The following is a 27,834-nucleotide window of genomic DNA, read 5'->3' as shown; positions in this document are numbered from 1 at the left end:
TTATGAACTATAACAAATTTTCATATAGACACAAAGGAATTAAGGAAAAAAGCAAGGGACCCAAAAACCATCAGTTATGATTGTCCGTACATTGTCCTATTTTCTTTCTAATTTCCAAAGGTTTCATTTTATTTATTTTTTTATTGTGCAACAGTTTTGGTCGTGATAATACTTTCTTCCATGTTGTCCTACAACCAAAGCACACAGACAAAAAGGCATTTTTTTGTGTTGTCCTTAGACAGGGTTGTATTTCTTTGGAACTAGTTTTTTCTTTTTTTCACTTTAGAAAACTTTTGAAACTTCAAGTATTTGCATTTCATCTTTAACCTTTAACACATTTGATTCCTAGAATAAAATACTACTTTGTTCATAATTATCTCACTTTTTTAATAATTAATAAGGCTCGTTTTTGTCGTGTGCATATTGGTTTTGTAGGCGTTTCCCCGTAGCTCAATACCTTAGTTGAGCCAAGTCAGTATAGAGCACGACATAATATATATTGTTTTGTAATTAGGAATATGTTCAGCTTTGCTTTTTATCCCTATACTCCGTGATATTTCTTAGCAATATTTGTAACTTAGTTTGCGGTCAATTGGAATTTAATCAGACTTACTTTTATCAGTGTCCCTAATCATAAATTTCACCTTTGTGTTAATTTTTCAATCAGCAAAAACTATGCATTTTGTTTTGTCTAGATTTAATAGTAATTTTCTTTTTTAGCAAAACAGTTTCAGTTTTGACAGTTCAGGCGTGACCACGTCTAACAAGGACTTTGTTTTCTCCTGCACAGAAAACAATGGTGTCGTCTGCAAAAACAAATCATTTTAATGGTTGATACCATACAAATATAATTAACATGTGAAACAATTTTAACCCCAATATTAATCATTGCAGTTATTTTTGTTTCTGTACTACTCTCACTTATTTGCACATGTTTGCAACTTCTAAAGTCTTAATTTTTTTAACCAGCAAAGTGCAACACCTCTTTCACCGCATTGTTTCGATTTCTGGAATAAAATGATCAAGTTTCTTTGTGATGCTTTCAGACAAACTGTTAAAAAGAATAAACAAATAGTTTAGTTGAAAATGAATTTTACTTACTGTCAACAAGGGAAAAAAAATGGAAAGAAAAACCTGCAGTTTTGGCACTACTCTATAGTCACGTGAGGTACTAAACGCTTTTATTTTTAGATTGGTTTCAAGTCCAAAACACACAAACCAAATGTCATCCTATTGGGTTCTAAGAAAAGTCAAAGAGAACTGGTCAGGAAGGGAGATCACCATTTTTAGACAGGCATTTTGGCTTCTTTTCCTGTGCACGCAGGTGCATGACATTGATGTAACTCCTCCGGTTTTCACAATAAAAGCATCACACGGCAATAGAGGGGAGTTCTGCGCTCTCCCTTTCCTCTGTTTTGTTGAAGAGTAGGAACGATTGGCTCCACTGCTAAAAGCTAACCCAAGTACATATCAAAGGTACAATGAAAAAGAAAAAAAAACGTTAAAAAAAAACTAAATAAATAAGGGTTTGTGCATACTTGTCATTTATGATTTTACACGGGTTGAAAGACCATTTTTTTAATCATGAAAACTCTGTGGCTACTTCACCACTGAAAGATGTTTAAATGCTTCTCCTGCACTGTAACTTCTGCCTTTTCAAAGAGAATCCATGGAATAGAATCCTGAGAAACATGGTGTGTCCTAAACCATCCCATTAACACGCACACGTGTGGAAACGTGTACATGCATAAAATCAAGCCACAAAGAAAAAGGGGAAAATATCTCTGTACAGTAATGTTACAAACTGCAGGTCATTCCTCCCTGCCATGATTGATCCTTAAATATTAAGTATAGTAAAAACATAAATGCGCTACATTCTTTTACACACGTTTCAATCATGTGTCACAAGTCACTACGCAGTGCGCCGGTTTTCTTCTTCCAAATCTGCCCTGGTTTCTTGTTTCGTCCAATTAGTTATTCAGTGAGGATTTGGTGTCTGGTTTCCAGGCTGGTGTCTGAAGTCTGGGATCCTCCAAACTGAAAGAGAACACATTTTTTTAAAGAAGTGGTTACATGCTAGTCAAAACTTTAAATAATGTCTTACAGTGATTTTATCTGATTGAATTTGTTTATAGACCCACTTTGATCATCTTTTGAGCTCTTTTAAAAGGGTTCTTTTAATTATGATTATGCTGCTAAGCCAAAAGTTATTACAGATTTAAAGATACAATTATTCTTAAAGCTCTACCTGGCTTTAGGCATAATAACAAGGGGAGACCAGCAGATCAGTGAGGACCAACAGCTGATCATCTGTGAACTGTTGTTTATGTTGCTGCCAGTTGTCATGGTGAGTGCGGCGGAAGTTTGACAGAGTTTTCTTTACAGTCATCTGAAAGCAGATAGCATTAAACATGTCCTTTTTAGTTCAGACAAAAAATACTAATAACCATAGTCAGTGCTCGTACCTCAATGGGCTGCGTATCATTAAGGTGAGCACTCAGGTCCATCAAAAGCTGGGGCATCCAAGTGGGAACATCATATGGGCTGGAGAGAATACAAGCACTTAACCCGAGCACGCCCGCGTGGCGACGCACCAGACCTAAGAACACAAAGATAGACAAAGATAAAGCTACACAACAAACACTACAATGAATATCTAAAGAAGCATGTTCTTGTGGTATTTTTCTGATGATAAATATTTATTTTTATTATTATTTGAGCTCAAAAGTGCATTTCTGTGTATTTCTTTATTTAAATTGTTGTGAATCAGGAGCAGTTGACAAATTGCTGTATGAAAAAGATCGTATTTGTGACGTAGAAAGTAAGCTGTGTGGGCCGCGAGCTCCCTGCTTAAGGTCCCGCCCACAACTCGGTGGTGAATTCTTATTCCTACTCCTGCTTTGCAGAAACTATGCCCTAGAAAAATGACAGAATTCTTTCATTATGGCTAAAAATGGCATAATCATAGTTCAAAGACACCTGGGGAACACTTAAATGAGCTCAAACGATGATTGGAGTGGGTCTTTAAACACTTCCTCTAATAGTCAGGTGTGCTCCTTACCAGCAGGCGGTATGGTATCGACAACAGAGCCAAGCTCTCTTTTCCTCTTCTTTGGCAAACAGGTTTTGCAGAGAGCCTCAAAGTGTGCTTGCATTGGGGCATCCATGGACAGGAAGTTGCACTGAAGGAAGCCACTAAGAGTGGTGGCAGCCATTTCTCGAACCTTAAAAGCAAAACAAAAAGCTTTTGTTTGCTCCGTTTCACGAAAATGTTTTATTGACTGCTTTTAGTAGATAATAAACCAAGGACATTACAAGAAAAATAATAAGACAAAACATTGACTTAGTAAAAATAAACAAATTCTGGATTGTATCTTGTCGGTTGTTTAACTCTAACTTGACCACCTCGACCTTAAACAGCAATAAAGAAAATATATAAACTGGTTATAACAATCTATATTTACCCCCCCCCCCCACACACACACACACATCGCTTTACACCTTCCACTCTCCTTTTTCTCCTTCAATCTAAAATGCGTTATTGCCATAGCAACAGATTACTGCAGCTAGTGGTTTCCATAGAAACAAGAAAGAGACTGAGAAGAGGAGGAGGAGGGGGGATTAGGACCAGGAGGAGAGTGCTGAATCACCACTATAAAGCTGGAAGACAAAGCAACTGTCTGCTAGCATCAACAATTTATGTGACTATTTTATATCAAGTCTGCTCTATTTCTGCCTTCCAGCCATCCTAATGTCACTATTTTTATACCGTTTACCGTGTATGTTGACATTTTTTGGAGATTTGAATGCTTAGACTGCTGTTGATTGTGTGTTTCGGTTTACCTCGAGCTGCTCGTCCTCCAGCAGTTTGATCACAAGTCCCCGTACGTCAGCCACAGCTTTCTGGTCACTCATGAAGGTGAACAGGTTGTAAAAGACCATGATCTGGAGGTACGTCAGTACTGAATACCGGGCATGCCAAGAGCTGCTGCCAGCAATCTGTAATGCAGACCAACAGACATCAATGTGATGCTGTTTCAAGAGGGATAACCTATGACCTGCGTTCACTTCAAAATTAAACTAACTGTTATGACCTTTGCTTTATGGGAACAAGTATAAATTAAATAAGCTGCTGCGTTATAATTTTTTTCCAAGAACACATTTTTTTTAACAATTTTCTCAGCCAATCCAATCCCCGTGAATAATAAGGGGCAGTTCTGGATTGCAAGGGCTAGATTGTTTTTACAATTCTTCTATCTTACTGTGCCTCTGAGCAAAAGATTTCACCCCCCGCCACCAACTCAAAAACTCACCACATTTTGCAAACACCTAGAACCTGCTGAAAATGAATTCTGGGCATAGTGAACCAAAGGAGGAAAACAAAAAAGAGGGTAGATATCACAGCAAGTCAAACCGTCAAAAGAGAGTGTGGCCAAAATCATTTATGGAGCTGAAAAGCAATTTCAAACTCCATAGACAAAACGAGAACATACATGTTGCGGATATTCAAAGGCAGTTTTGAAATTATTATGGACTGGCCACAGGACCATTTTGTGTCAAAGTGTGAAATTTAGCAGTTTTTACATGTTCGCACAGTACAGGAAAAGAAAACCTTTTGTTTGAGTGATCTTTCCGCTGTCTTTTTTTAAATTATTTATTTTTTACAGTCACATCACCAGGTTAGGTCTACAAACACAACCGAAGATTTGCTGACCTTTGACCTTTTTCATTATCAAAAAGACACTTTTAGGCCCAACTATAAATTGGAACTCCTCCTACGGATTTCAATCTATGGCCTCCTAACTCCTCGAGCGTCACTGGGACACATCTGGAGAAAAAAATTTAGAATTAGAACGGTGTTAGTATGGCGAGCTCACTAGCTTGGCTCACTAGCCAATGAGGGCAGGTAAAAATGGGTAATGGGGCGTGGGTCGGACGCCGCAGTGTTGCTCATGGTTTTAATTTCTATTTTGCTGAAATGATGTGGGTAATTTTAAATCTTAGTTTTTAAATATACCAACAATCAAGCAGGGACTGGGGCTACAGCCACAGCCTTTGAATATCTTACCTCTTTCAACACAGTGAGGACCATCTGAATCTGTTCTGGGTAAAGGAGTCCCTGAGATATCAAGGACAGACAAGTCTTTGCGTCTCTCTTCAGTTCATCATAACTGTCGTCATTCTCGACTGGAGCGATCTAGAAGAAAAATCAAAGGTGGAATAACTGTGTTCCTATAATGCAGTGCTTCTCAATTATTTTTTGTAAGGCCCCCCTTAGGGGTGACAATATATTTGATTAGCATCTATAAAACCTGTGTAAATATACCTAAAATTGTATCTTTTAACATTAACAAAACAAAACAGCAATATAAATGTACTTTCAACAAATATTACCCTTATTTTTCCACACAGAAACCCTGTTATAGTCTAAAAAAAAAGAAGCTTAAAGTGCCTAGAATAAAAAGATCTGTCATTCCTTATTTAAACTAGAAACATTTTGACCAACTGAATCATCTGATGCTGAGAAAATAATTAAATCAATAAATAATATTAAATGTAAATTGATCCGAAGCATTAACACAGCAGTACCAATATATTTAACGTTTTTAGTCTGAAGAAATAGGTAAAAAACATTGTGCTGATTTTTTTTCTAAATAATAGGTCGTTTATTTATGATCTCATAAAGTGTAGCGGTTTCCCTGCATTATCTGCTGTCTTTATGTCAAATACCGACACCAACTAAACCACAAGCTGACAAAGAATACATTTATGGAAAATAAAGACAGGTCATCAAAACGTCTACAGTAATAATACAGAATGACATTATTAGCATGAGCTGAGCCAACTAAAGGCACGAGATGATCCTGGTGTTGCACAACAGAGGCTGCTCACGTGGGGGTTCCACCTTGCAGCCTGAGCCCACTACCCCTCCCCTCTCCTGTCACACACACGAGCCCCATGTGACAGGAGACAGGAGCAGCGGCAGAGATGGCAGTTCACGCTTTCAGACTGTTACAAATTCTATCATATAACAGATAATAGGAAACCAACAGTGGCGCAGATTTTTTTCCAAGCACTGTGCTGCTGTCAGCGCAGCCCCCCTTTTGCGCCCCGAGCAATTGCCCGTAGAACCTGTGCCTAAAACCGCTACTACTGCGCGCCCCCCCTGGCATCACGCGCCCCACTATTTGAGAAGGACTGCAAGAATGGGAGCATATTCAAGTTTAAGAAGGACGAGGAGGCCGATACAAGCCAAAGAAGAAAAGTCACCTTAAAGAGTAGGGGGAGCAGCCGTAGTTGCTCTGGGACGGCGGTGGTGAAAGAGCGCCCAGCACTTGCAATCAGCCACTTAAGCACTGGACACATTTGGAGAGGAGAAAATTAAAATTTTATTTCAAGAATAGTTGGCCTTGAGGATGCATAAACTGTTGCTGTATCCACACATTCTATAGTTCATTCTGCTCTTGACATAAACACGGCTTCTTCGAATGCAGAGGTTTTGCTGAGACTGACCTGTTTTGAGCAACTTGATTGCTTGCGTCCTCTCATCCTGCTCCCCCACCTCGTTCTCCTCCACGACATGGTTCTGGATTTCCTCATCCCCCTCTGTGAGAGGCTTCAGCTGCAGCAGGATTCGCTCTGTGAAGTCTGCGATGCGCGGGGAGGTAGTTGGGCGAGTGAACGGCAAGTTGACATCAATCATGAAGATGTACGTGAGCACGCTGGAAGGAGAGCAGATCACAGTGGGCTTGATGTATAATGCACACCAAAATCATCACCATGACAACACTCATAATAGGATTATCAGGAGTGTTAAAAAAATAAACTCACCTGCCAATTCGTTCTCGTACATTCTTGTAGACCTGAGTGAGTTTGGGCTCCAAGTATTGCAGCAATCTGTGCAGAAGCTCGGGTACGCGCCACTCCTGCTGGGCCAGCCCTCCCTGAAGCACGTACAGGCGACTAGAAAGGAAAAAAGGTAAACGCACAACTGTAACAACTTGCTTTGCTAAACAACAACAGTAGTAGACAACGTCTAAACTTACCAAGCGTCTACAAAAGAGCCGCCCTCCCCGTTGACTGGAGATTCCATCAGCATTTCAAACAGCCAGTGAAGCTTGCGCGGGTCTCTGCTTTCCTGTTAGTCCGTCACAACAGCCATTTAGAGCAACGGATGAAAGCAACAGGTTGGATGGCGATTGTGGTTTTAAGTAAAGAAAGGACTTACGCAGGCGGTTGCGATGCAGGTGCCCCAATCAGCATAGGTTTCTATAGTAATATTTGCCAAAGCTGTGTGTAGCAGAGGACACAGCACCCCCCACAGATTCTCCACCTGTAACAGAATCCCCATTTCTGTTAAAACAACAGTAAAACACATCCGAACAACTATGAACCATTTCTTTCCATTCAATCAATTTTATTATTTGTAGAGAATTCATAAAAGTAGGACCAACCAAAGAGCTGAGCATTAAATCAAATATAAATGCAATCATTAAACAATAAAATAAAAGAAACAACAAAAACAATCACAGTGTACCTTGGAGAAGCTCCAGTGTTTGGATCCTCTGATTAATCCAGAGATGATCTCAGCAACACAGCGCTGCTTACTCTCATGGGAGTCTGCCACCAGCCGCTCCAAGTGAGGCTGCAACACCGGCAGAAAGGCATCTCCAAAATTACGGAACAAGCCCTGAAAAAACACGCAGGGAGAATTAATCTTTTTACTCATCGGTCCTTGACTGACCTGAAGTTGTGAAAATCTCACCTTGAACAAACAGAATCTGCGAGGGCTGAACTTGTCCTTGCCCTTCCGGTCTTCAAGAGACAGAAACTCGATGAACTGATTTATGAACACTGGGTCGGAAAAATGATCAAAGGTGATCTGCTCCCGCTGGGAAACAAAAAGAGTAAAGATAACTACCGTATTTTCCGGACTATAAGTCGCTCCGGAGTATAAGTCGCACCAGCCCAAAAATGCATTATAAAGTAGAAAAAAACACAGATAAGTCGCACTGGACTATAAGTCGCATTTTGACGGGAAATTCATTTGACAAAATCTGAGACCAAGAACTAATAACTTTCACAACCTCATATGACACAATCATAGCAAAATGTTTATCTCATAATTTCACAGTAATTCTTTCTCATACTTATTTATTTATTCCTTTCATGAAGCATCATTGGCCAACTAATACTCTGTTTCATCCTGTATTTGTAGAATGTAGTCATTTTTATTGCATTTCAGAATCTATGAAATCATTGGAAAATAGAATATTATGTTGTTAGCCTTCAAGATCTTACTGTAAAAAAATGTTTGCTGATTCTCTGAGTCACTTAACATACACTTAACAGACCTCATACATCAAATTGACCCCAGGAGTTCATAAGAACATATGTTCCTCACAAATGAACATAACAGGAGGGTTACCAATGTATTTATTTCAATTTACCGTATTTTCCGGACTATAAGTCGCACCGGAGTATAAGTCGCACCAGCCCAAAAATGCATTATAAAGTAGAAAAAAACACAGATAAGTCGCACTGGACTATAAGTCGCATTTTAACTTTCACAACCTTATATGACACAATCATAGCAGACTGTTTATCTAATAATTTCACAGTAATTCTTTCTCATACTTATTTATTTATTCCTTTAATGAAGCATCATTGTCCAACTAATACTCTGTTTTCATCCTGTATTTGTAGAAACAGTTTTCATTTTTATTGCATTTCTGAATCTATGAAATCATTGGAAAATAGAATATTATGTTGTTAGCCTTCAAGATCTTACTGTAAAAAAAAGTTTGCTAATTTTCTGAGTCACTTAACAGACTCTTAACACTTAACATACCTCATACATCAAATTGACCCAGGAACATCATCTCTGTTCCTCACAAATGAACATAACAGGAGGGTTAACAATGTATTTATTTCAATTTATTTCTAATATAAGTCGCTGCGGAGTATAAGTCGCACCCCTTGCCAAACTATGAAAAAAAGGGCGACTTATAGTCCGGAAAATACGGTAGTTCTAATATAAGTCGCTGCGGAGTATAAGTCGCACCCCTTGGCAAACTATGAAAAAAAGGGCGACTTATAGTCTGGAAAATACGGTATTTTTAGGTGTTTAACACGTTACACGTTAATGTGACACGTTGATTTATCTCACAAACCTCTGTCATTTCCTCTCTGCACAGGTTCTGCTTGGGCTGCTCCTTTTCAGGTGCATAAATCATTAGTTTTCTAAAAAAATAAAGGGGAAAAAAAATGTTTAGGACATCAATAAAGTAGTGAAACAAACAAATTAACATTTTTTTAAATTAGGAACCTTGGCCAACAGTAGTATCCCCAGTGGGTCTTTTCCACAAAAACACAAGCATCCCAGTCTTTCTGCGTTAGTGGAAGTTTGCCGCTGTTGTACTGGAGCCACTGGTTGTCAGGACGGTCTCCGGCAACAATAGCCTTTGTGTCGATCATCTCACCTGCCGGGGATTCATGGGAAAACTGTCATAAAAGCTCAACTGACAAAATAAATAAACAACAAGCCAAACAGACAAGCGAAACCCTACAAAGCTCAGAAGGGCTGATCGGAACTTTCTTATGTGGTTTCTTAATCTGCTTCATGACTCCGGCCACGGCGGATATCGCCACCTAGTGGAGAGAATTCAAAAGGATTGATCAGGAGCAGGCTCAACTGAAAGGGACAATCCTACATGTTTCCAGTATGTGCCATACCTTACGAACATAAAGGGAATCATGGTTAAGGCTTTTCACAAAGAATGTAACAGCTGCAGGTGGAAGCTGGTGGTCATCTCTCAACAACAAAGACAGGAAGCCGATTGAAATGTGTTCAAACTTCCAAGGCCTAAAATGTTGTCAAAGCAGGTGTCACTAGAAGTGGAAAATGATTAAAAACTGCATTTTTTTTAAGCATAAACTAGTTTAACCTACATGTTTCTGTTGCCAAGGCAGTCCAGCAGATCACTAATGAGCTGTTGGTATTTTCTATAAAAAAAAAAAAAAAGAATTGTATTTTTTAAGTCATGTGAACATCTCCAACTTTAAGAACTTAAGAACTCAATTTCTACAGAAACGTTAAAGTCTACAAGCTCCAAGGCTGTTGGTGAGGTAGGACTTGTTTTGTCGCATTGGGATGAAAAACTTACTCAACAGATTCAGAATTCTTAAGCTTCTGTCTTTTTAGACCTTCAGCCTCTTCTTCCTCAGAGGGCATAAGAGCCTGCGGTAGTGGATTTCCTGCAGTCATGAGTTTCTTTGCCAGAGCACAACACTCATCTGGGATCTAAAAGAAGGAGAAACACAAGTAACAATAAAAGCACATCTTATTAAAAAGGAAGACAGAGTACAGTTATCCCATAATAAACAGTGATAGGTGAAATCCATGAGCTAGTCATCTTTGTTATTTTTACAATAGATGTTTTAAGGCAGTAAAACCCTTCACTAGACACTTTATACACTTTCCAAAGACAGACATGAACATTTTAAAAGACAGAATTGTCTCTCTTTTCAACACTCCCAAACCTTCATAGAAAAATAAGTCCAGTTTTATAGGATGAAAACAAAGATCATGTCATGATCGAAGACTATGCAAATTTGGCAGACTAAACGCATTCTGCACAGGAGACACGGTACGGAGGAGATGGATTGACAAGGCCAACAGCCAATCAGGATGCAGAACAGTGCACTGTAAAAAATAATTAAAATAATTGCTGTGACAAAAACTCTGCAAAAAAAGAAAATGAGACTATGATGTGAACCAGGATTTAGCAATGGACTACTGTACACAAAATGTAAATGTAGGGAAAATGGGTATAACCAGATTAGAAACAAAATGTTCTCAGCCTCTACTAAAAAAAGAAATAAAAAAAGTTGATCATTTCATATCAGTATAAAAAAAAGTACAGTTTGTTATTAGGACCATTGAAGTTTTTAAAAATTATTTTTAATTGCCCTACATTAGCTTTGCATTAGCAGTGCATGGTTTAGTTGGGTACACTGTAATGAATCTTTTTAATGTTTTAAGTTCCACTCCGATTGATTTTTGATCCATTTTCAAAGCGTTCTATAAATGTGTGTTATTAATAATGATTGTGCCGTCTTTAGGCAAAAATCCAAAAAATCTATTTCATTTCTTAGGACATAATGCTGCAGAGCGGCAGTAGAGAAGCCCCGCCCCCCTCTTCCCCTGTCCATTGCTGAGAGCTTTGTTTACATGCTCTACAGCTACCTTACAGCCCCTCACACCCCCCAACCGAACATTACCGTTGCAACAAAAATGGAGAGCACAAGTGGAGTTACCCAGTCGTACAGTTCTGGGCCGGGCACCAGCTCAGACAATGAAAACAAAGATGTACATGGGTCTAGTCGTCTACAAGTGAATGCATCAGAATGGAGCAGAGCAGGAAGGCTGTGGAGTGCCCTATTTTTGTAAGCAGATACCATTTATACACGAGGAAGTGTTGAGCTTACAGAGAAGTCGATGCCAATAGTCTCGTACTGGCGATGAATCTTGTCAGCGAGATCGTCAAAGAGCCGCACGATAGAGGGCTTCTCCAGAGACATGGCTGTGCTCAGACCAGAGCGCACGATAGCAGGCCATGTCACAGAAATGCAGTCCCAGTCATGGAGATTAGCCAGGCAAACTCCATTGTGGTTCCCTAGAAGGCAGTACAAGGCACCCTGGAGGCAAGCAGATGCACCATATGAAGTCAAAATGATGGGATTTTTGCTGAATGGAGAGAAATTGTGATGCACAGGGAGACGACTGTCCTACTTTGAATTGTTTCTGAGTGACACTGCTGTTGTCTGGGTTGAGAAACTCAAGAACATGAGGGATCAAATCTCTGCAGCAGAAGTTGTAGGTTCCCAGCGCGGTGAAGAGCACACTTTGAGCTCTGCTGCGTACCTGCAACACATTTTTCTAAAAGTTGAAACCCACCTACATCTTGCTTTTATTTTCGAAGGCAGCGTTGTGAGGAACTCACCTGACTATATCTACTTGTGGAAAGCCTCAGCAGACCTCTCATCAGCTCCTGGTGAATGCTCCTGTACTGACACCCTTCCATCGTCAGCTTTCTCAGCTTAAAAAGGACAAAGATTAAAAGTCAAAAACAAGAACATTGGAAGAGTTGAAATACTGTGAGACTCATTACCTCATGCTGCAGCATGACCCTGTCAATAAGTAGAGCTCTGATGTGCTGTTTTCGGCCATGAAGCTGAAAAGAAGTTACATATAACACTAAATATGTAGATCAGGTTTTAAGGCGTTTTTATTTCCACTTTTTGAAATGAAGAGAAGAATCTACTAAAAAGTGTTACCCTGTTTTCCATTGATTTCTTTACAAGATTAAAACTCTTCCAGCGAGAGTCAAACTCGTGCTTGTGAGAACCTTTGAAGTGTAGAAGGTCGCTAACAATCTAAAATACAAAAAAACAACAATAAATATTAGATTTTGATGTGGTGCCATTGTGAGCTGTTACTATTAGTTCACCGCTTACTCACTTTAATGATCAGAAAAAGAGATTTGGTGTCATCTTCAGAGTGCTCCAGAATATAATCTGAGAAAAAAAACAAAAGAAAAAACAGAGAGGGCAAGCTTTATGTGGATATGTCCGGATTTTGCCTCAAGCATTTTAGGAGCAAAATAAGTAAACACATACGAAGCAGCTGCCTCATCACACTGCAGATAGCATCTCTGTAGTTCTCTCTGGTCTGATCTAGTGGGCAAAAGTAGATTTCAGGGTAAGGAAACATTAAAGACATCTCTAACTGCCCAAATCATCTTACAGTATTTCTTAAATCACTGTTCCGTACCATACTCCATTCCTGTGTGCAAGGTGGTCTCATCCAGATTCACCATGCTACAAACCCTGGGAGAAGAAACAGAACATTTAGAATCAGGACCAACAATACTTAGAAAACAAACAAAAAAAATTAAAAAATTTTTGGTGTAAAATACTACCCTGGGCTATTAAGGTCTGTATTGACTAAAGCAATATTATTATCTTTATTATAAGTCTTGTTAACTTACAGATGTACATCAGAATTAAGTAAAATCTATTGTCTCAACATTTTTTTTAATTCACCTTGCAACTATAAATCATTTGTGCATCAAACTATTCCTAAAAAAAAAAAAGAAAATCAAATTGTGTTTGACAGTCACAGGTACTTTTTGTGAAAAAAGCGATACAAACCGGAAGAATAACAACAATGAAGTCCTAAAAACTGACTGAATGTTTATTTCTTTTGTAAGTGATCATGGTATAAGCAGGTTAGTGGCCTTAGAAGTGTGGATTATCTGCTTTGCGTCGGATGGTTCAGGCTTCCGCGGCGTGCATTAATTCTTTTTGTTTTGCATTAATTTCTAATAATACACACTTCGGCCACATAAGCCTTACACATTGAGTGTAAAAGTATTGAAAGGAAGTGTCCTAATGTATACATTTATCAAATTAACCTTTTTAGTACTTATCCGAGTTTGCAAGAGCTCATAATTGAACTAGTTCTGTTTTATTTTAAACCTTTTATTTTTTAATGTGAATTCTATTCGTAATACCAACATAGGCTTTCAACCATTACACCCCACCCCCCCGAGATTATATTTGTTTTAGAGAGAAGGTCTTGTTTAATACTTTAACCCTTTCATGCCAATTTAAACCCTTTCATGCCAATTAAAAAAAATCTTTACTGTTTTTTTCCTTCTTTCAAGGTGATCAAGATTATATTAAATGAAGTCGAGTCCTGGGTTTAAAGGTACATTGCAACACACAGCATGAAGGGGTTAATGAAAACAAATCATTTGGATACGGCATAAATGAAAGTACTTACAACTCAGGAATGGGCTCCCCGGTTAGTGGCGGCATCAAGCTGCCTGCTCCCAGAAGACAGTGATGAACGATGGTAAGACTTTTCAGGACATCATCTCTGTCGAGAAAAAAACAAGATTATTATCACTTATTCTGTATCGATCATATCACCTCCATTTATAGACAAGCAGAAAAGTTTCCTTTTAAGAAACAAGAGGACAGTAGGAGGTGCTGACCTGCTCATGTCCTGTTCTCCTGTTGCAAATCTCTGAAGCCGCTGAAGTTCAGGCTGGAGGATCAGATCCAGCAAATAAAAGGCCAATGATGTCTCCTCAACACTGGGAACATGCCACTGGATGTTCAAGTTCCACAAGTCCCCAGGCCGCCCCCAGTCCTGCAGGCATATGATTGATCAAACCTTTTTTGTTAATACAAAATAATTTATGGGGAATTTAAAACACAATTACATTTGATAGAGCATTGGTTTTCTATATTAGTGTTTTTCAACCTTTTTTGAGCCACGGCACACTTTAACCTTGACAAAAATCCTGCGGCACATCAGCATCCAAAAATTAAAAAAAAAGGAGAAACTCAGTCTGATATACAGTCCCTCCACAATCTCACATGCATTTTTGTAATGATTGTGGCAGAAAAAGCTGGAAGTTGCAGCTGTGTTTTTTAAAAGACGTAATAAAAGTTAAGTTAGAAGATTTAAAAACTGTTTGATGTGTTCGTTGTGGTTTCAAGACGTTTAACAACAGATCTCATTGTGCGCTGAGACGCTGTAACTTTAAACCAATGCATCATGGGAGATGTAGTGCGCAAACGGCTGGAGATCGCTTCTCTGAGCTTCATTATTTTGTTCACTTGTTCCACGGTCTGACACCGGATTCTGTGGAAAGTTACACCGCTAAAGACGAGCTTTAGCTGGTATTTTTGTTAGAACTATGAGCAGAATCGGGACAAGGAAGTGAAGACTTTAACCACTTCTGATTGCTCTGACTGATTACGTGTGATTAAGCCCCCCAAGAATGATTGATGGAGACAGTTAAAGGGGCGGGACTTTTCCAAAAACAGCTGAAGCTGCGGCTACATTGTGGTACCGTCATTCTTATCAACGTGTCTTTAATTCAATTGAATTAAACACAAACAAAAAAGTATTTTACGATCTTTCATATTTCTAACTACTCAGTGTTTTATCAGGACCTGTTTGGATGAACACAGAGCTGATATCCTGGAGATAGAAAATGTTTTTAGATCAGTTAATGAGGGAAATTTCCCACGGCACACCTGACCATCTCCCACGGCACACTATTGTGCCATGGCACACTAGTTGATTGAACACTATTCTATATGACAATAAGAGATTCTACTGTGTGCCTCAGATATTTATAGCAATAAACATAATTACCCTAATTGGGAGGTAGTCACCGACTGGCTGATGGAAGCCTCCAGGTACACTGCAGTACTCTGTGGGGTAGATGAGGGCAGCAGAGCGAAGGATGTGGTGCAACAGGTTGCACGCCAAAGTGTATCCCTGCTTACACTTAAGATGGAGAGTCAACTGCAGAATCTGAAGCAGGTCAGAGCGATACGGCAAGAGCTTGTGTCCGTCCACCCGAGAAACCTGTGGAGGACACGCACAAGAGGATGAGGGCAAAAAAGCAGCGTTACTGCCTAACTTTAAGACTGAAAACTCACTTACCTCGGAAAGCAGCTGCAGATTCCACAGAAGCTCTTTGTCAAGCTCTTCCTCATTTAAAACCTCCTCATCTATTTATAAAAAATAAAATAATAATGAGGATAAAGCCACAGCTGATAAAAGGCACAAGTAAATCAGCCATTCTTACTTATTTATTTCAGGGTTTTTTTTAATCACTTACTGACAGCAATGTGGTTTATGGCACTGCAGCAGTGTGGCACAAACAGCTTGAGTGACTCTGCTGGATGACACTGAAAACAGAAAGCACAGAATTAACACAGAAAAACCCAAATTCTGAAGGCTAAAATTAGGGAAAGCAGTCCAAAAAGACTTGCCTTGGCAGTAGCTCGACACATGTCAGCCACCATTCGGCCAGACACGCGCGTCTCAAAGATGTTTGTGGTCGCAAAGTTAAAGACTTTTTCCAAAGCCACCTGTTGAAACAAGAAAACTGTTCTAAAAATGTGACTTTAATCTCTTCAAATCATTAATAAATAACTGTTAAACTGCCCAATGACAAATCACACGGCAGAGGCTCAGAGAAACATCAGTTCAGTTCAAAGACATTGTTTATCCCTGAAGGGAATACATTTGTTGCAGTAATCTGTGCCAGCCAAAAAAGCAAACCTCAACACGTCACTGTGAAAATTTATTCCAATTTGATCTTTAAAGCATTTAGGAACAGGGCTGGGTATTGATGTCAAAATACAGAAGTGATTCTATTTGTAGATTCATGGTTCGATATCATTTATCTCTCAAAATTTTGTTTGGAGCCAAATTAATTTGGGAATAAAAAACAATTTTCACATGACCAGTGTCATAAACTGTGAAAACAAGGAACTTTCATAATAAAATCAAATTTCACAGAGTTCCACAAGTTACATATAAGACTTAAAAAAATTAAATATAGATTGTGAAAAAATAAGTACTCCAGTAACAGTATAAAGGGATTCTCATTAAATACCTATAAGTACTGATATTCTAGTTACTTATTCTGACATGTATTAAGAAGGATTTATAACTTTTTAACACTTCAAATATTTAGAATGACGAAAAGAGATATTTTATATTTAACAAAGAACAATAAGACTTGTATTTAGTCTTGAATATGTCTTAGCTTTTCAGCTGTGTTAAAATAAACAGTCCAACAATTATGGAGTTGGACCCTTTTTTCCTCATTGATGACATAAACAATCGTTGTTTTACATTTGTCCATCTGTTGCTACATTCCTTTTCCGTTTAGATCACGTGACCACCGGCTACGGTGGCCCTTTTGGTTCAGTTGTTCCACTCCAAGAACGGATTGCACTCAGACTGAGGAAACTGAGTGAACCAAGGCTCAGTCACATTGGAAATGACCCGAGAACGCCTGGAAAGATGAGTCCGAGAGCGGTTCTAGGTCCCGGACCAGATTTCACTTGGGTGTATTCAGACCGAAAGTTGTTCTGGATAGTCTGAGGAAACAACCTTTGGTTTACTTTAGGCGAACCAAATGTGTCCAGTCTGAAAACGCCCTAAATATCCTTTCAAAATATTTATGGTATTCCTTGTAGATTTACCAATGTAAGACTTCACTATTAATGGAATACTAAAAAAATGCTTAGATTGACAATTGATTCATGGATCATATCAGCTAATATTGATTTATAAAAGTTAGGAAGATTCAATTTAGATGAATCTATTATTTCAACCCAGGCCATGTCTGGGTTGAGATTTTATTCCTCTAAAACTACTGAAATTTACAGTTTACAGATATAAAAAAAAGAAAATGAGACGAGACCTTGAAGATGTCCAGAGAGCACTGGGTGAGGATGGTGCTAAAGGTGGAGGACAGTCCAAGCTCCACCAAACTCTCCAAATGAGTCATTTTCTCTGTTTCGGTTTCCTCTCTTGTTTGTTCAAGAGTGCTGCTGTCTATCAGAGCAAAGCATCTGTCCAGACACAATGATCTGGGATGTTAAAACGTCTGAACTTCATACATAGCCCATTGAGGCAAACGCATGTCATGAATGAAACAAATAATCATATCTGCACAAAACTGTTAGTAGTAGTATTATGTAAAGTCAGCCAACTTTTCAAATGTCATTTGTGCTGCATTTAGCCAAAGGCCCTGGATGGAGAAATGGTGTCTTGACACAAATATTTAGCAAAAAACAACATACCTGTCCATGAACTGAAGCACAAAATCTTCAAACTCAGCGGAGGCAGAGCACAGTTCTCTATCCAACTGAGACACCCAACATATGGAACAAAGTGTCAAAATACTATACAGGTTTGAGTTAAATAACAGAACAAGAGAAAGTCTGCCACTGCTCACCTCTGTCAAGTCTGTTCTTTCGTGCAGGGCAGACGAACAGTCCACCAAAGGCACAAGAGTCACAAACGTAGCAATAAACTGGAATGTGATCTATATGAAAAGAAATGAGGTTCAGAGGATCAGATTAGAGGAAAAACATTAAAAAATTTAACGTTTAGACATGAGTCAGAAGTGAAAAGCACCATGCACTTGCTGAAGTCATTTGGGTCTACGCCTGGTAAAGCTCTTATGAGCAGGGGCAGCATGTGAGTTGGCCCCTCAGGAAAGCGCTCCCCGCCCGACACTAGACTTCGTGCAACACCGATCATGCAGCTTAGAGTGGCTGTCAGCTGGTGGGGCTCCGTTAAGGTTTCCAGAGCGGGATATGTTCTACGACACACAACAGTAATATGTCATTTTGAAAGAAAAATATGTGATGATGTGATCAACAAGTTCATGGTGAAAGCTTACTTTTCAAGCACAGGGGGAATCACCAGCTCAGGCCTCATCAAAGCGAGGTTTTGTAGCGCCTGGGCAGCGTCAAGACTCCCCGTCTTGCTGAACATGGCGAGCAGAACTGGCTGCATCATACTCTTCACAAACTCTGTGATATCATCCTCTGTTAGCTTGTGGCTTTCTGGTATTGGTGTCAGCCAAGAGGGCTTTCGATAGCGCTCTCTGTGGAGCCTCCGGACCACACTTGCGGGAAGGCGTTGGAGCAGCTTCATGAGCTTCATCTGGACATGAAGACAAGAGGACAGAGAGACAAACGCATGACATAGGAGTGATGGAAGCGCCTCCGTGTGCAAATGAGGACGTTTAATGAAGCCTCTAACGACACAAGTGACATACAAACAAAAATACAAGCAAAAATGAACAATTTTTCATCTGATTTTTAAAAAATTTAAAGCAAATAATGAGGACACTTAGATGAGCTTAATGAAATACATTTTACAAGAAAAAAAACTTTTTGGTCATCTATTATTAGATCTAGATATTCCCCGCCCACCCAAAATGTTTTAAGCATTGTTTGCGAGAAACAAAACAACTAATCAAGCAAACACCATAAACCAACAAACATTTCCCATGAAATCCCAGAGTAATATGATGACACACTGCTGCCTGCGCTGCTTCAGATCGAGCACAAGGGGATCCTCAAAACAGAAAGGCATGCGGACGCGGTGCCAACGACCTTTAATAACATTGCAGTCATTGCACTCACGTGGCCTGCTGTTATTTGTGCTCTTGCCTAAATGCAAATTTAATAGCTAAGACCAAGGAGGCTTTCAGAGAAACCATGACATGGGACTACTTTGTTCTGAATGTCTTTTGCTATCAACATGATCGAAAACTTTCTCGCACTTTACATTCACTAAGAACAGCCGACTGGCTGAAAATAAAAGAAGCAATTGTATAAAAACCCATTGTTGCAAAGTCTATTAAACTGTCTAACTTTTTGAATTTCTAATTCCCTTAGTACTATTGTTGGCATACACTGAGAAAATGATTTTGCAAAAACAAAATGATTCTTGATGTAGCCTTTTGTTTTTGTTCTATAGGATTTCAGAAGTTTATGAATGGCAGGAGATTAGTAAAACTCACAAAAACACATTTTCAACAGTATTGAAACCATAAATGATCTGAAAACAGCTTTTTATACACTGCTATCAGTCTGCAACCTGTGCTAACACTGCTAACCAGGCTAACCTAGACAAATGATTATAGGAGTAGATTCTGGTCCTTATCCTTTTTGGTCTCAGTCTTAGATTACAGCTGCTATAATTCTAGAATCAGATGTTTTATTGGAGGAACAATTGTTGATTATAATTTGTCAATAAATCGGTACACTGCAAAACCTGTCCTGTAAGTAAAAAGATCCTTGTTTGAAGAAACTGGGTCTTATTTTCTGTTATTAAAAGAGTTTTTGAATCATAAAATAATCTTAGTTCCAGAAAACAAATCTTAGTGAGTAGACTTTTTTCTTTAAAATATGTTGTTTTGGGAAGACCATTGTGTAGTTTATTTTGTTTACTTAATGAAAATCTGTCTAGTTTTAAGAATTTTCTAGCTTTTTTCCAGGGAACTTGTTTTGCAGTGTAATATTTTAGCACAAAATCCAATTCTGGAAGACACGGTTTTATTGCTGCCAAATCTTCAGCAAAACAATAAACTTACCAGCCAGCGGCCATGATTTGATGGGTGGAAAAAGGATGTGATGCTATTGAAAAGGCCACTGAGCTGCGCTTGAGCTTGCTTGCTGGGTCCTCCCTGAGGATGAAAAGTCAAAGATAAGTAAGAAAAGCATCTGAAACAAAAATGTAACTTTTTTTTTTAAACTAACCAAGAGCGATGAAACCCAAAACACCACATGGCCGATGTCGTAGGCATTGGTAACGTAACGAGGTACCAAGATCTGACTGGTTCCCACAGGAAGATTCAAACTTCTCAAGATTTTGGTGAAAATCTAAAATAGCAGAAAACAACAATCAGAATTCACAAGATTTAATTGATATTTTATTATTCGGCTTTAAGGTATCAAGTATGTTTCTAGCCAACATTCTTAGTGCTGTCAGTCGAAGGAAACAGACATGTTGCAACGTATTTTCCCTCAAAGACAAGGTTCATGCTTGGAGACACTTGATAGTTTGTGTTCTCTGTAAGCAGCCAAAGCTATGAAATACAAGCCGTGAGCTTGCATGGGAGAGTGTGTCACAATCCTCAAAAACAAATTACTAAGCGGTACAAGACGTGAATGAAAACAAACCTTAGGAATATATGGGTCCCAGTCAATGTAGCCAATGTTGTCATTGGCCAACCTGGCGAAGAGGTTGACTAGGTGCTGTAAGTGTGCAGAAAGAGCCAAAAAATAAATAAATAAAATAAAAATGAATTTAGGGAAAAACAAAAAACACTTGAACCTTTATAACATACAAAAAATACTCACAACTTCCCAGCCTGGAAGATTTTGCACAGACTCCCAAAGGGTGATGAGCTCATCAAACCACAACCTGCCAGAGAGAAGGAAATGTTACCAAAATGTTGGTCTCTTATGCAACGACTACTGAAACATTTCAAGACAAGGTAGAATTGTGGAACAGAATAGAACTAATAACGTTAGATGAAGAACGCAAGCAGTAACATGAATAAAAGATTAAATAGAAAAAATGTTTTTTAAAAGGGTTAACTTCCTTTTCTTTCCCCACATCTTAGCATAATACTGCTATGACTTAGTTTTTGATAAAACGCTAAAACAGATAAAACATTTCAAACAAACTTAACCATCTATTTTAATTCAATTTTATTTGTATAGCCCAATATTACTACAATAGTCGTCTCAATGGGCTTCATAATGGTAATTGTTAAATAAACATGAAATCATGAAGAACATGAAGTCACAGAATTCAATAGGTAATGGCTCCACTAACTAAACAGACTAAGCTAAACTGGGCAACCCTGCCCTGAGAACACCCTTCGCGGAAAGGAAAAACTCCTAAAAAAAACAGAAAAAAAGAAGAAACTTTAGGGTTGTCCACATGAAGGAGGGATCCTGCCCAGGACGGACAGGCAATGTACCAGAACTCTCAGAGAAGAATTAGCTTATCTAACTCTACAACTACATTTTTAGATGGGCTTCATCCAGATGGAGCTTGGGGGGGAGAAAGGAAACTTGAACTGGGCTCTTTCAAAAGCAGTGGTTTCATCCCCACTGGATATTAACACAGACACTTATTCCATTATCCTTGCCAGGCCCGAGTGGCTTTTATGACGTCTGTATCAGGAGCCTCTTCCTTTATAAATAGCTGACATAACCACTGTGAACAGCTAACACAAGGTCACTCTTGATTCATTCATTTACTTTGAACTGCCAAACTATACTTTAGTCTATATTAAAGCGAAATCAATCAACCTGGAAGATATGTAGGAAAAATTGAGACAATGTCTTACTGAAATCCTTTGTGGTGTAGCTCGGGGGGAAGAGTTGTGGGTAAAAAGAGCTCAAAGTAACTGATTGCTCTTTGCATGGTGACATCAAAAGGACAGAGAAGAGGTCGCCACTCATCCAGCATCTCCTGAGTGGCATTCTCTGAGAAGTATCTGCAGCAAGAATCATATTGAGATTAACTTTTATAAAATTAGGCTAACAAAACATGCTTAAAAAATGTTTTTCTTAAAACAAAACAACAATGACAACATTTGAAATATAAAATCCTCCAACACTTAAACACCTTAACTGTATTTTAGTAGAGCAAAAAGATTAATAAACATCATCCTGGTAAATTTTAAATGTTAAAATATTTTCATTATCAATGTTATAACCTTTTCTGTTGTGTTTTGGGGTGAAACATATTTAAAAATCAGAATTCTAGAAAGAGATTTTTTTCCCTGCTTCACTGCTGATCCACAGTCTCTGAGCAAGAGATCATGACAAATAACTTTCCCTTCCTGCCGCTATAGGAAGAAACTCACCCAAGACAGAATTAGATGAGTTAATAGGATTATCTGCCTAAGTGTAAACGGAGGTATACGTGTAGTGCTTGCTAAGATATCCGTGTGCACACCACTCCGGTGAAGACAGAACTGGGAACTTGCTGTTGAAAGCAGAGTTTTCTGGTGTCCAAGCATTTAACTGAAGCGCAATTCTAAGCTTTCAAACATCGCCCGTCTGTCAATCTCACTATGTCAAGTTCTGACCAATATAAGACATGTCTCATCGTACAAGCAAAGACAAAACGGTTTCATCCTCAGCCTTCTGTGATGATGAGTTGGGAGTCGACAGAAGATGAGGGAATAACGGAAAGACAGTTTGGGATGTACTTACGGTCTGCAGCTTTTTATGAGCGTCTTTAACACACTTTCCACTGAGCTAAAAAGCAAAGAGGACAAAATTCAGAATCTGTTCAAAAAACACTGATGTTAGTACATTATTCGTCACTCCAACGAGATCATCACAATTTGAATTCGACTGCCTTGCATGCACACAGCAACTTATTATACACAGCTGACTGCAGTATTATTTGATTATTGTTAGAGGGTTCATACAGGTTTCTAGACATTGAAGATCAAAGACCATTTTAGGATGAACTTCATTTACTACACATTTCAAGGCCTTTGTCAGAGTCAGACAAAGAATAAGGTGAGCTTGTCCTCTCTTTCTCTAATCTATTAAAATGGCTGCTTGTGAATTGGCAGTCAACACCTGTAAGATTTTATGGTTACTGGTTCCTATTTTCTTTTTTTGGGGTTGCGATAAGAGGAACAACTACGCTGACGTTCCTTTCTTTGAGACTTAAACATATATTTGAAACACAAATAAGTTTTTAAAATAATATCAAGACATTTAACACATTTTTAGTAGTTAAAAAAAATATTGTCAATTTATAAACTCAAAGCAGGCACAAATTTTTAGGACCTTTACTGAAACAATTAGGATGTAAACAGCCAAATTTGTATAAGTAGGTGTCAAATATTCCCCAACTGCTCATTATTAACATAATCTACATATATCATCACTATTTTCTTTTTTAAAAAGTATTAAAAACATTTTTTACGTATTAACAATATATCTGCAGGACTTGCATGAAGGTGTGGCTGACATGCCTTCCTGGAAATGCAATGACATCCACAAATACCAACTTGTTTAGTTTTTCAAATGGAAATATCCGTTTCCCTTTACTGTTACCTCTGTTGTTTGAGGAGGGGATAAATGTGTGGATTTAGAAGTCTTCTGTAATCCAGAGCCATAATTTACAGTTTATAGAACTTGGTCACACTGTATAAACCCAGAATCCAAATATCCTTGAAAGGTTTACACACACATTTGGAGAACAAACTCAGTTCTTTGCAGGTATATAAAGTATATATATATTAAAAAAAAAAAAAAAAAAAACATTTCATAGGCTGCTGAGTAACTTAACATTTTGCCATGTGAAGCAGAATTAATGAATTAGTAGCAGGCAATGAAGGTTCATAAATACATATTGAAATGTATTAAGTGATACTTAAAAAAAACAAGCCCTAGAAATCCAAATAACATCTTTATTATTGATAAATCAATTTGGAATGTGTCAAAAACTGAAACTGTAATATTTTAGTCAACTAACTAGCATTCTGATTCACACCAGTAACCCATGATTAGGTTTAAATCAGTATTTGACATGATATATATTTCAATATTCAGTCTTTAGATATTATTAGTAGACAAATTTAGATGATTTTGTCTATTTTTTTTTGTACATTAACTTTTGAGTCTTATACGCAAATGAAAAGCTAAGGTGTGCAAGTTTGTGGTTTTTGAGACACTTCTTGTGGGGGTGTTTAGTCCAGCTTTCACATGCATCTTATACAAAGATAAAGCAACAAACTGGTTCTTGAAGGAAAATTCAAAATAAACCATCAAACAGAATTGTGCTTACCACCACTGAATCAATTTAAAAAGTATGTGCTTAGAAGATGAGCGATGTCGTGAAGAACTAAACGTAAAAGGACACAAAGGCATAGAGAAACCTACTTGACATTTACATTATAATGTGCTCCAACTCCTCCATACATTCCCAAGGAGATGGTAGTAAATATCTTTTCATTTGAAAATATGCATAGAATAGTAACTTCACAATTCAATTCCTTAGCTAAAATCTACCAAAGCAGCATGCCTTTTTATCTTTTTCCTTTATTTTGCAATGCTGTACAAGGTTGCAGGGATTTTTTTTGTAGCGCAGATAGATTTGCTAAGTCTTTTGGGACCATTGTAAGAACGTGACCACATTAGGTGTAAAACCTTAACGAGGACATCATCAATTGCTGAATAAAACATCAGTGATGGCAACCACATTCTATTTTCTAACTATCAGAATCCCCCTAAAACCAATGTGCCAATGTTAATAATTATCCTTTTATTAGGTCACGTTTGTTTAGCAGGTGACAATAAAAAAGTTTAAACAAAAATTAATTCACTCAAATACAGAAGAGGAAAAATTAAGGTGGGAACCAAAATAAATCGAAAGGCACAAGTTTTGTTTCAAGGTTAAACCACAAAAGCTAAGTCTAAGTTATGTTTTGTAAAAAGGATTTTTAAGCAAACTATGTTTTACACAATGGAAGATGAATTGTGGGCCATTTTTTTAAAGTTTACTTTGGATGCGACACGGTCACCCTCTCACCCTATTAACCAAGTAAAATGCCTCTCAAAAACAAAAAATGCTCGTCTGCTCTAAAGTAAAACAGCTTATGATTTGCTAAGCTGATAAAATACATTTTAGACAGCTTTAGATATGTAACTGAATTGAAATGATTATCTTTCTGTACATATTACTTGACAGTGAAGTAGCAATATTGTCCATTTCTAAAATTAGGCATGCTTTAAAGTATCATTAATGATAACAATAGAATGAATGCGAAACAGGCATACTTTGGAAACCAGTTAAGGCCCAGATGCTCCGTCTTTGAGAAAAGGATTCTGTCATGCAGTTCATACAGTGGTCTCCACGGCAACTCAAGATCCTCTCTTGACAGTAGCTCCCGTTTTCTGTTGAATTAATTCAACACACACACACACACACAGCATTCATTCAAATAATTCAATTAAATGAAAGAGGAGAGAAGAAATGAAACAGAAGTTCAAGATTTATAAAGCTTAATGCCTTTAATTTATTTGCAAAGCTGTGTTCTTGTTTTTTTTTTTTTTTTGAACTTTTAACTCAAAAGGCTTATCTTATGAAAAACAAAAGACAAATTAGACATATTCTTACTTGAGAAGGTTAATTAGAAGCCGTCCAAGACCCTGCATAATGCTAATCTCCAGTCTGGGGATTGTCACTAGCTCATAGAGCAACTTTATGAACAGTACATGGTCCTCTTTGCTGAACTTTCGTCCATAGAGTCTCATATACCTTAAAGAAAAAACAGAAAGGTTCATTTTAAAACACTGCAAGAGTTTTAAATGCCAAAAGTTCTCTTAGAAAGACTTTACACAAAAATAATAAATTAAGTGTTAAAAGTATCTCAAGATTAGCAAAAAGTAAAAATGAACAAACAGGACACATATATTTTAAAATCTACTAATAAAAAGATGGCAAAATTAAGCTTCTTTAATTTTAAAAACACCAAACTACTAAATGTGGGCCAACGCTACAAACAGCCTTTCTGTCTCTGAGCTGGCAATGACTCACGGGAAATGAGCCAAAAAAACTGAACTGGATTACAGACGGCCAAAAAACCAAACAAGAACAAGCACTCATTGCACCACTGTAATGCAAAACCCCTTGTTTGTGATGCCATAACTTAAAAAAAAAAAATTAAAAAAAATAGATTGCAATTGGGTCGAAGTGAAAAATGAGAAATGTTGCAAATATTTGGGCTAAAGTAGTAATGGTAGGTAGCTTGCACATTCAAAACATACGCTACTAGAACGCGCAAATCACGTGACTTTAGTCCAAAGCCGCTAAACAACCAGCATGACACTGCATATTTAAAGTTGGCTGTAATATAAGGAGTCCAGAGAAGGACAACACAACCAGTCGGCAGGAAAATAATTATTCCTGGAAATAATTCAGAAATGTTATTGCTCAATTTATACTTATTAGTCCCCAAGTTAAGCAATTTGTACGCGAAATCGTTTAATTGCAAAACACACAGGTGCAAAACGACGGCAATGACCTACGATGAGTGAGCTGTCTGGGTCATGCAGTGTATTTTAACTCGCCTGGCCCGGTTATAAAACCTATAGTCACTAATCAGATATACGGAAGAGGTTTTGCTTTTCAGAGAATTAACAACTACATAACGTGTGAACTTACATTTAAAAAAAATAAACGACGGTTCTACAGTACAGTTTTCACTAAATGCTACCTTACAAAGACACACAACAGTTTAAATACTGTGTCAAGTAGTAGAAGTACTTTGGAAATTAAACTATTGTTGTTTTATTCAGTCAAATAATTTTAATTAATCGACCCACCATATTATCCAATCACGGTTACTACTTTAAAAAAAGATTTAGAAGTCTATAAAAACTGTTGGCAAAGTAGCAAACATCTCACATATAAAGGTAAAACAGACAACATTGTCACTTACGTGGAAAGTTTTCTCGTCCAAAACAAAACACCGGGCCATATTTCTCTAAGTTGCACAGCTCTGCCCAAATTTCCTTTTATTTTGCTCAAAATATCGTTAGATTCATCGTCTAGCTTGTCCGCGTATGGCAAAAGTTTGTTGTAGACTATATCTTTTTGAGAATCAAAACCCAAATTGTTATCGGATTGTGTTTTTGTCATATTACAAGTTCGAACTGGTTAGCTCAACTACTAGCAATGTTATTTTCTTTCACTTAATTCTTAAACTGATCGTTGTTGCGCTATCTAGCTAAAAGACGGGCTAGCAATCTTTCAGTAGCTCAGTGACATGATGATGTAGCGCCAGCCAGGGCCCGCAAAAAGACCAAGTTAGGAGATAAATAAGTTGATGACACGTTAGCTAGCAATGAACGCTAGTAAAATTTGCCCAATTTTGCCAGAGCACGTGCAAATTCTACCGTCATTTCACATAAATCAGAAGACTATAGCAAATGTTAGATAACGTCGCTTTAGAACTGAAATCTCTCCTTTGGCAAGCGTAATCCCTAATGCCTAACAGGAAGCTAAAGGTTTAGCTAAAGTTAGCCCTCCACAGCAACACCGTTGTAATCCAAACGACTCTCACGTCGGCTGATTCATTCTGCTTCTCCGGCCCGCTGATGACAACAAAGTACAAACCTCTGACGTCATATCCGCTAGCCACAGCAATAGCTCAATCACACTTCCGGAAGGTTACTTTTATTGTTATTTTTTGTTTGAAAAATACTAAAATACACACATACTAAATAGCAACTTTTATTTTTTGTATATATTTTTAATTATTTACCCTATTCGATTAATATTTTTATTCTGAAAAAAAAACATCCGACAATTTAAATTGCTATGTATGTTGTTATTTACATAAATCAGTAACTAATAAATAATTTTTAATCTTTCCATTT

The 27,834-nt window shown here is 37.9% G+C and overlaps 1 protein-coding gene across 3 annotated transcripts; it reads right to left on the bottom strand.

Moving 5' to 3' along the window:
* Nucleotides 1-1,075: 1,075 nt before the first annotated feature.
* Nucleotides 1,076-27,607, bottom strand: psme4a (proteasome activator subunit 4a). 3 transcript variants are annotated; one of them, XM_020709681.3, is made up of 48 exons: nucleotides 26,895-27,567; nucleotides 25,571-25,711; nucleotides 25,231-25,347; nucleotides 24,239-24,295; nucleotides 22,645-22,689; nucleotides 21,771-21,920; nucleotides 20,770-20,833; nucleotides 20,590-20,664; nucleotides 20,167-20,289; nucleotides 20,001-20,093; nucleotides 18,297-18,562; nucleotides 18,029-18,215; nucleotides 17,847-17,936; nucleotides 17,692-17,756; nucleotides 17,310-17,460; nucleotides 15,865-15,963; nucleotides 15,711-15,780; nucleotides 15,533-15,600; nucleotides 15,239-15,454; nucleotides 14,064-14,221; nucleotides 13,850-13,945; nucleotides 12,836-12,891; nucleotides 12,682-12,738; nucleotides 12,524-12,579; nucleotides 12,340-12,438; nucleotides 12,174-12,236; nucleotides 12,006-12,101; nucleotides 11,795-11,926; nucleotides 11,491-11,700; nucleotides 10,167-10,303; nucleotides 9,952-10,005; nucleotides 9,736-9,865; nucleotides 9,570-9,651; nucleotides 9,329-9,482; nucleotides 9,174-9,243; nucleotides 7,766-7,891; nucleotides 7,538-7,690; nucleotides 7,229-7,333; nucleotides 7,047-7,138; nucleotides 6,832-6,963; nucleotides 6,514-6,722; nucleotides 6,271-6,356; nucleotides 5,069-5,197; nucleotides 3,844-3,999; nucleotides 3,062-3,224; nucleotides 2,466-2,599; nucleotides 2,249-2,389; nucleotides 1,076-2,037 (listed from the first exon to the last, which is right to left on the bottom strand). In XM_020709681.3, exons 1-47 carry the CDS (start codon nucleotides 27,092-27,094, stop codon nucleotides 2,255-2,257), a joined length of 5,547 nt encoding a protein of 1,848 aa, XP_020565340.1. In that variant the 5' UTR covers nucleotides 27,095-27,567; the 3' UTR covers nucleotides 1,076-2,037; nucleotides 2,249-2,254. The 3 variants fall into 3 exon arrangements, with proteins under 3 accessions (XP_020565340.1, XP_078788167.1, XP_011482882.1); XM_078932041.1 differs by lacking the exons at nucleotides 24,239-24,295; nucleotides 26,895-27,567 and adding an exon at nucleotides 27,572-27,607; XM_011484580.4 differs by lacking the exon at nucleotides 24,239-24,295.
* Between the last annotated feature and the right edge of the window lie 227 nt (nucleotides 27,608-27,834).

The sequence above is a fragment of the Oryzias latipes genome, chromosome 15, assembly GCF_053564925.1.
Source record: "Oryzias latipes strain Hd-rR chromosome 15, Olatipes_Hd-rR_3.1".
In the NCBI taxonomy this organism is placed as follows: Eukaryota; Metazoa; Chordata; class Actinopteri; order Beloniformes; family Adrianichthyidae; genus Oryzias; species Oryzias latipes.
This window is presented reverse-complemented; position numbering and strand designations above follow the sequence as displayed.

What these genes read in the sequence shown, in the direction of transcription:
- psme4a (XM_020709681.3), bottom strand. Translation starts at nt 27,094, where the DNA reads ATGACAAAAACACAATCCGATAACAATTTGGGTTTTGATTCTCAAAAA. An exon ending in AAAGAACAGACTTGACAGAG is followed by an intron (nt 17,757 to 17,846) that starts GTGAGCAGTGGC and finishes TGGGTGTCTCAG; the next exon opens with TTGGATAGAGAACTGTGCTC. An exon ending in TCACTCAGAAACAATTCAAA is followed by an intron (nt 11,701 to 11,794) that starts GTAGGACAGTCG and finishes GCTTGCCTCCAG; the next exon opens with GGTGCCTTGTACTGCCTTCT.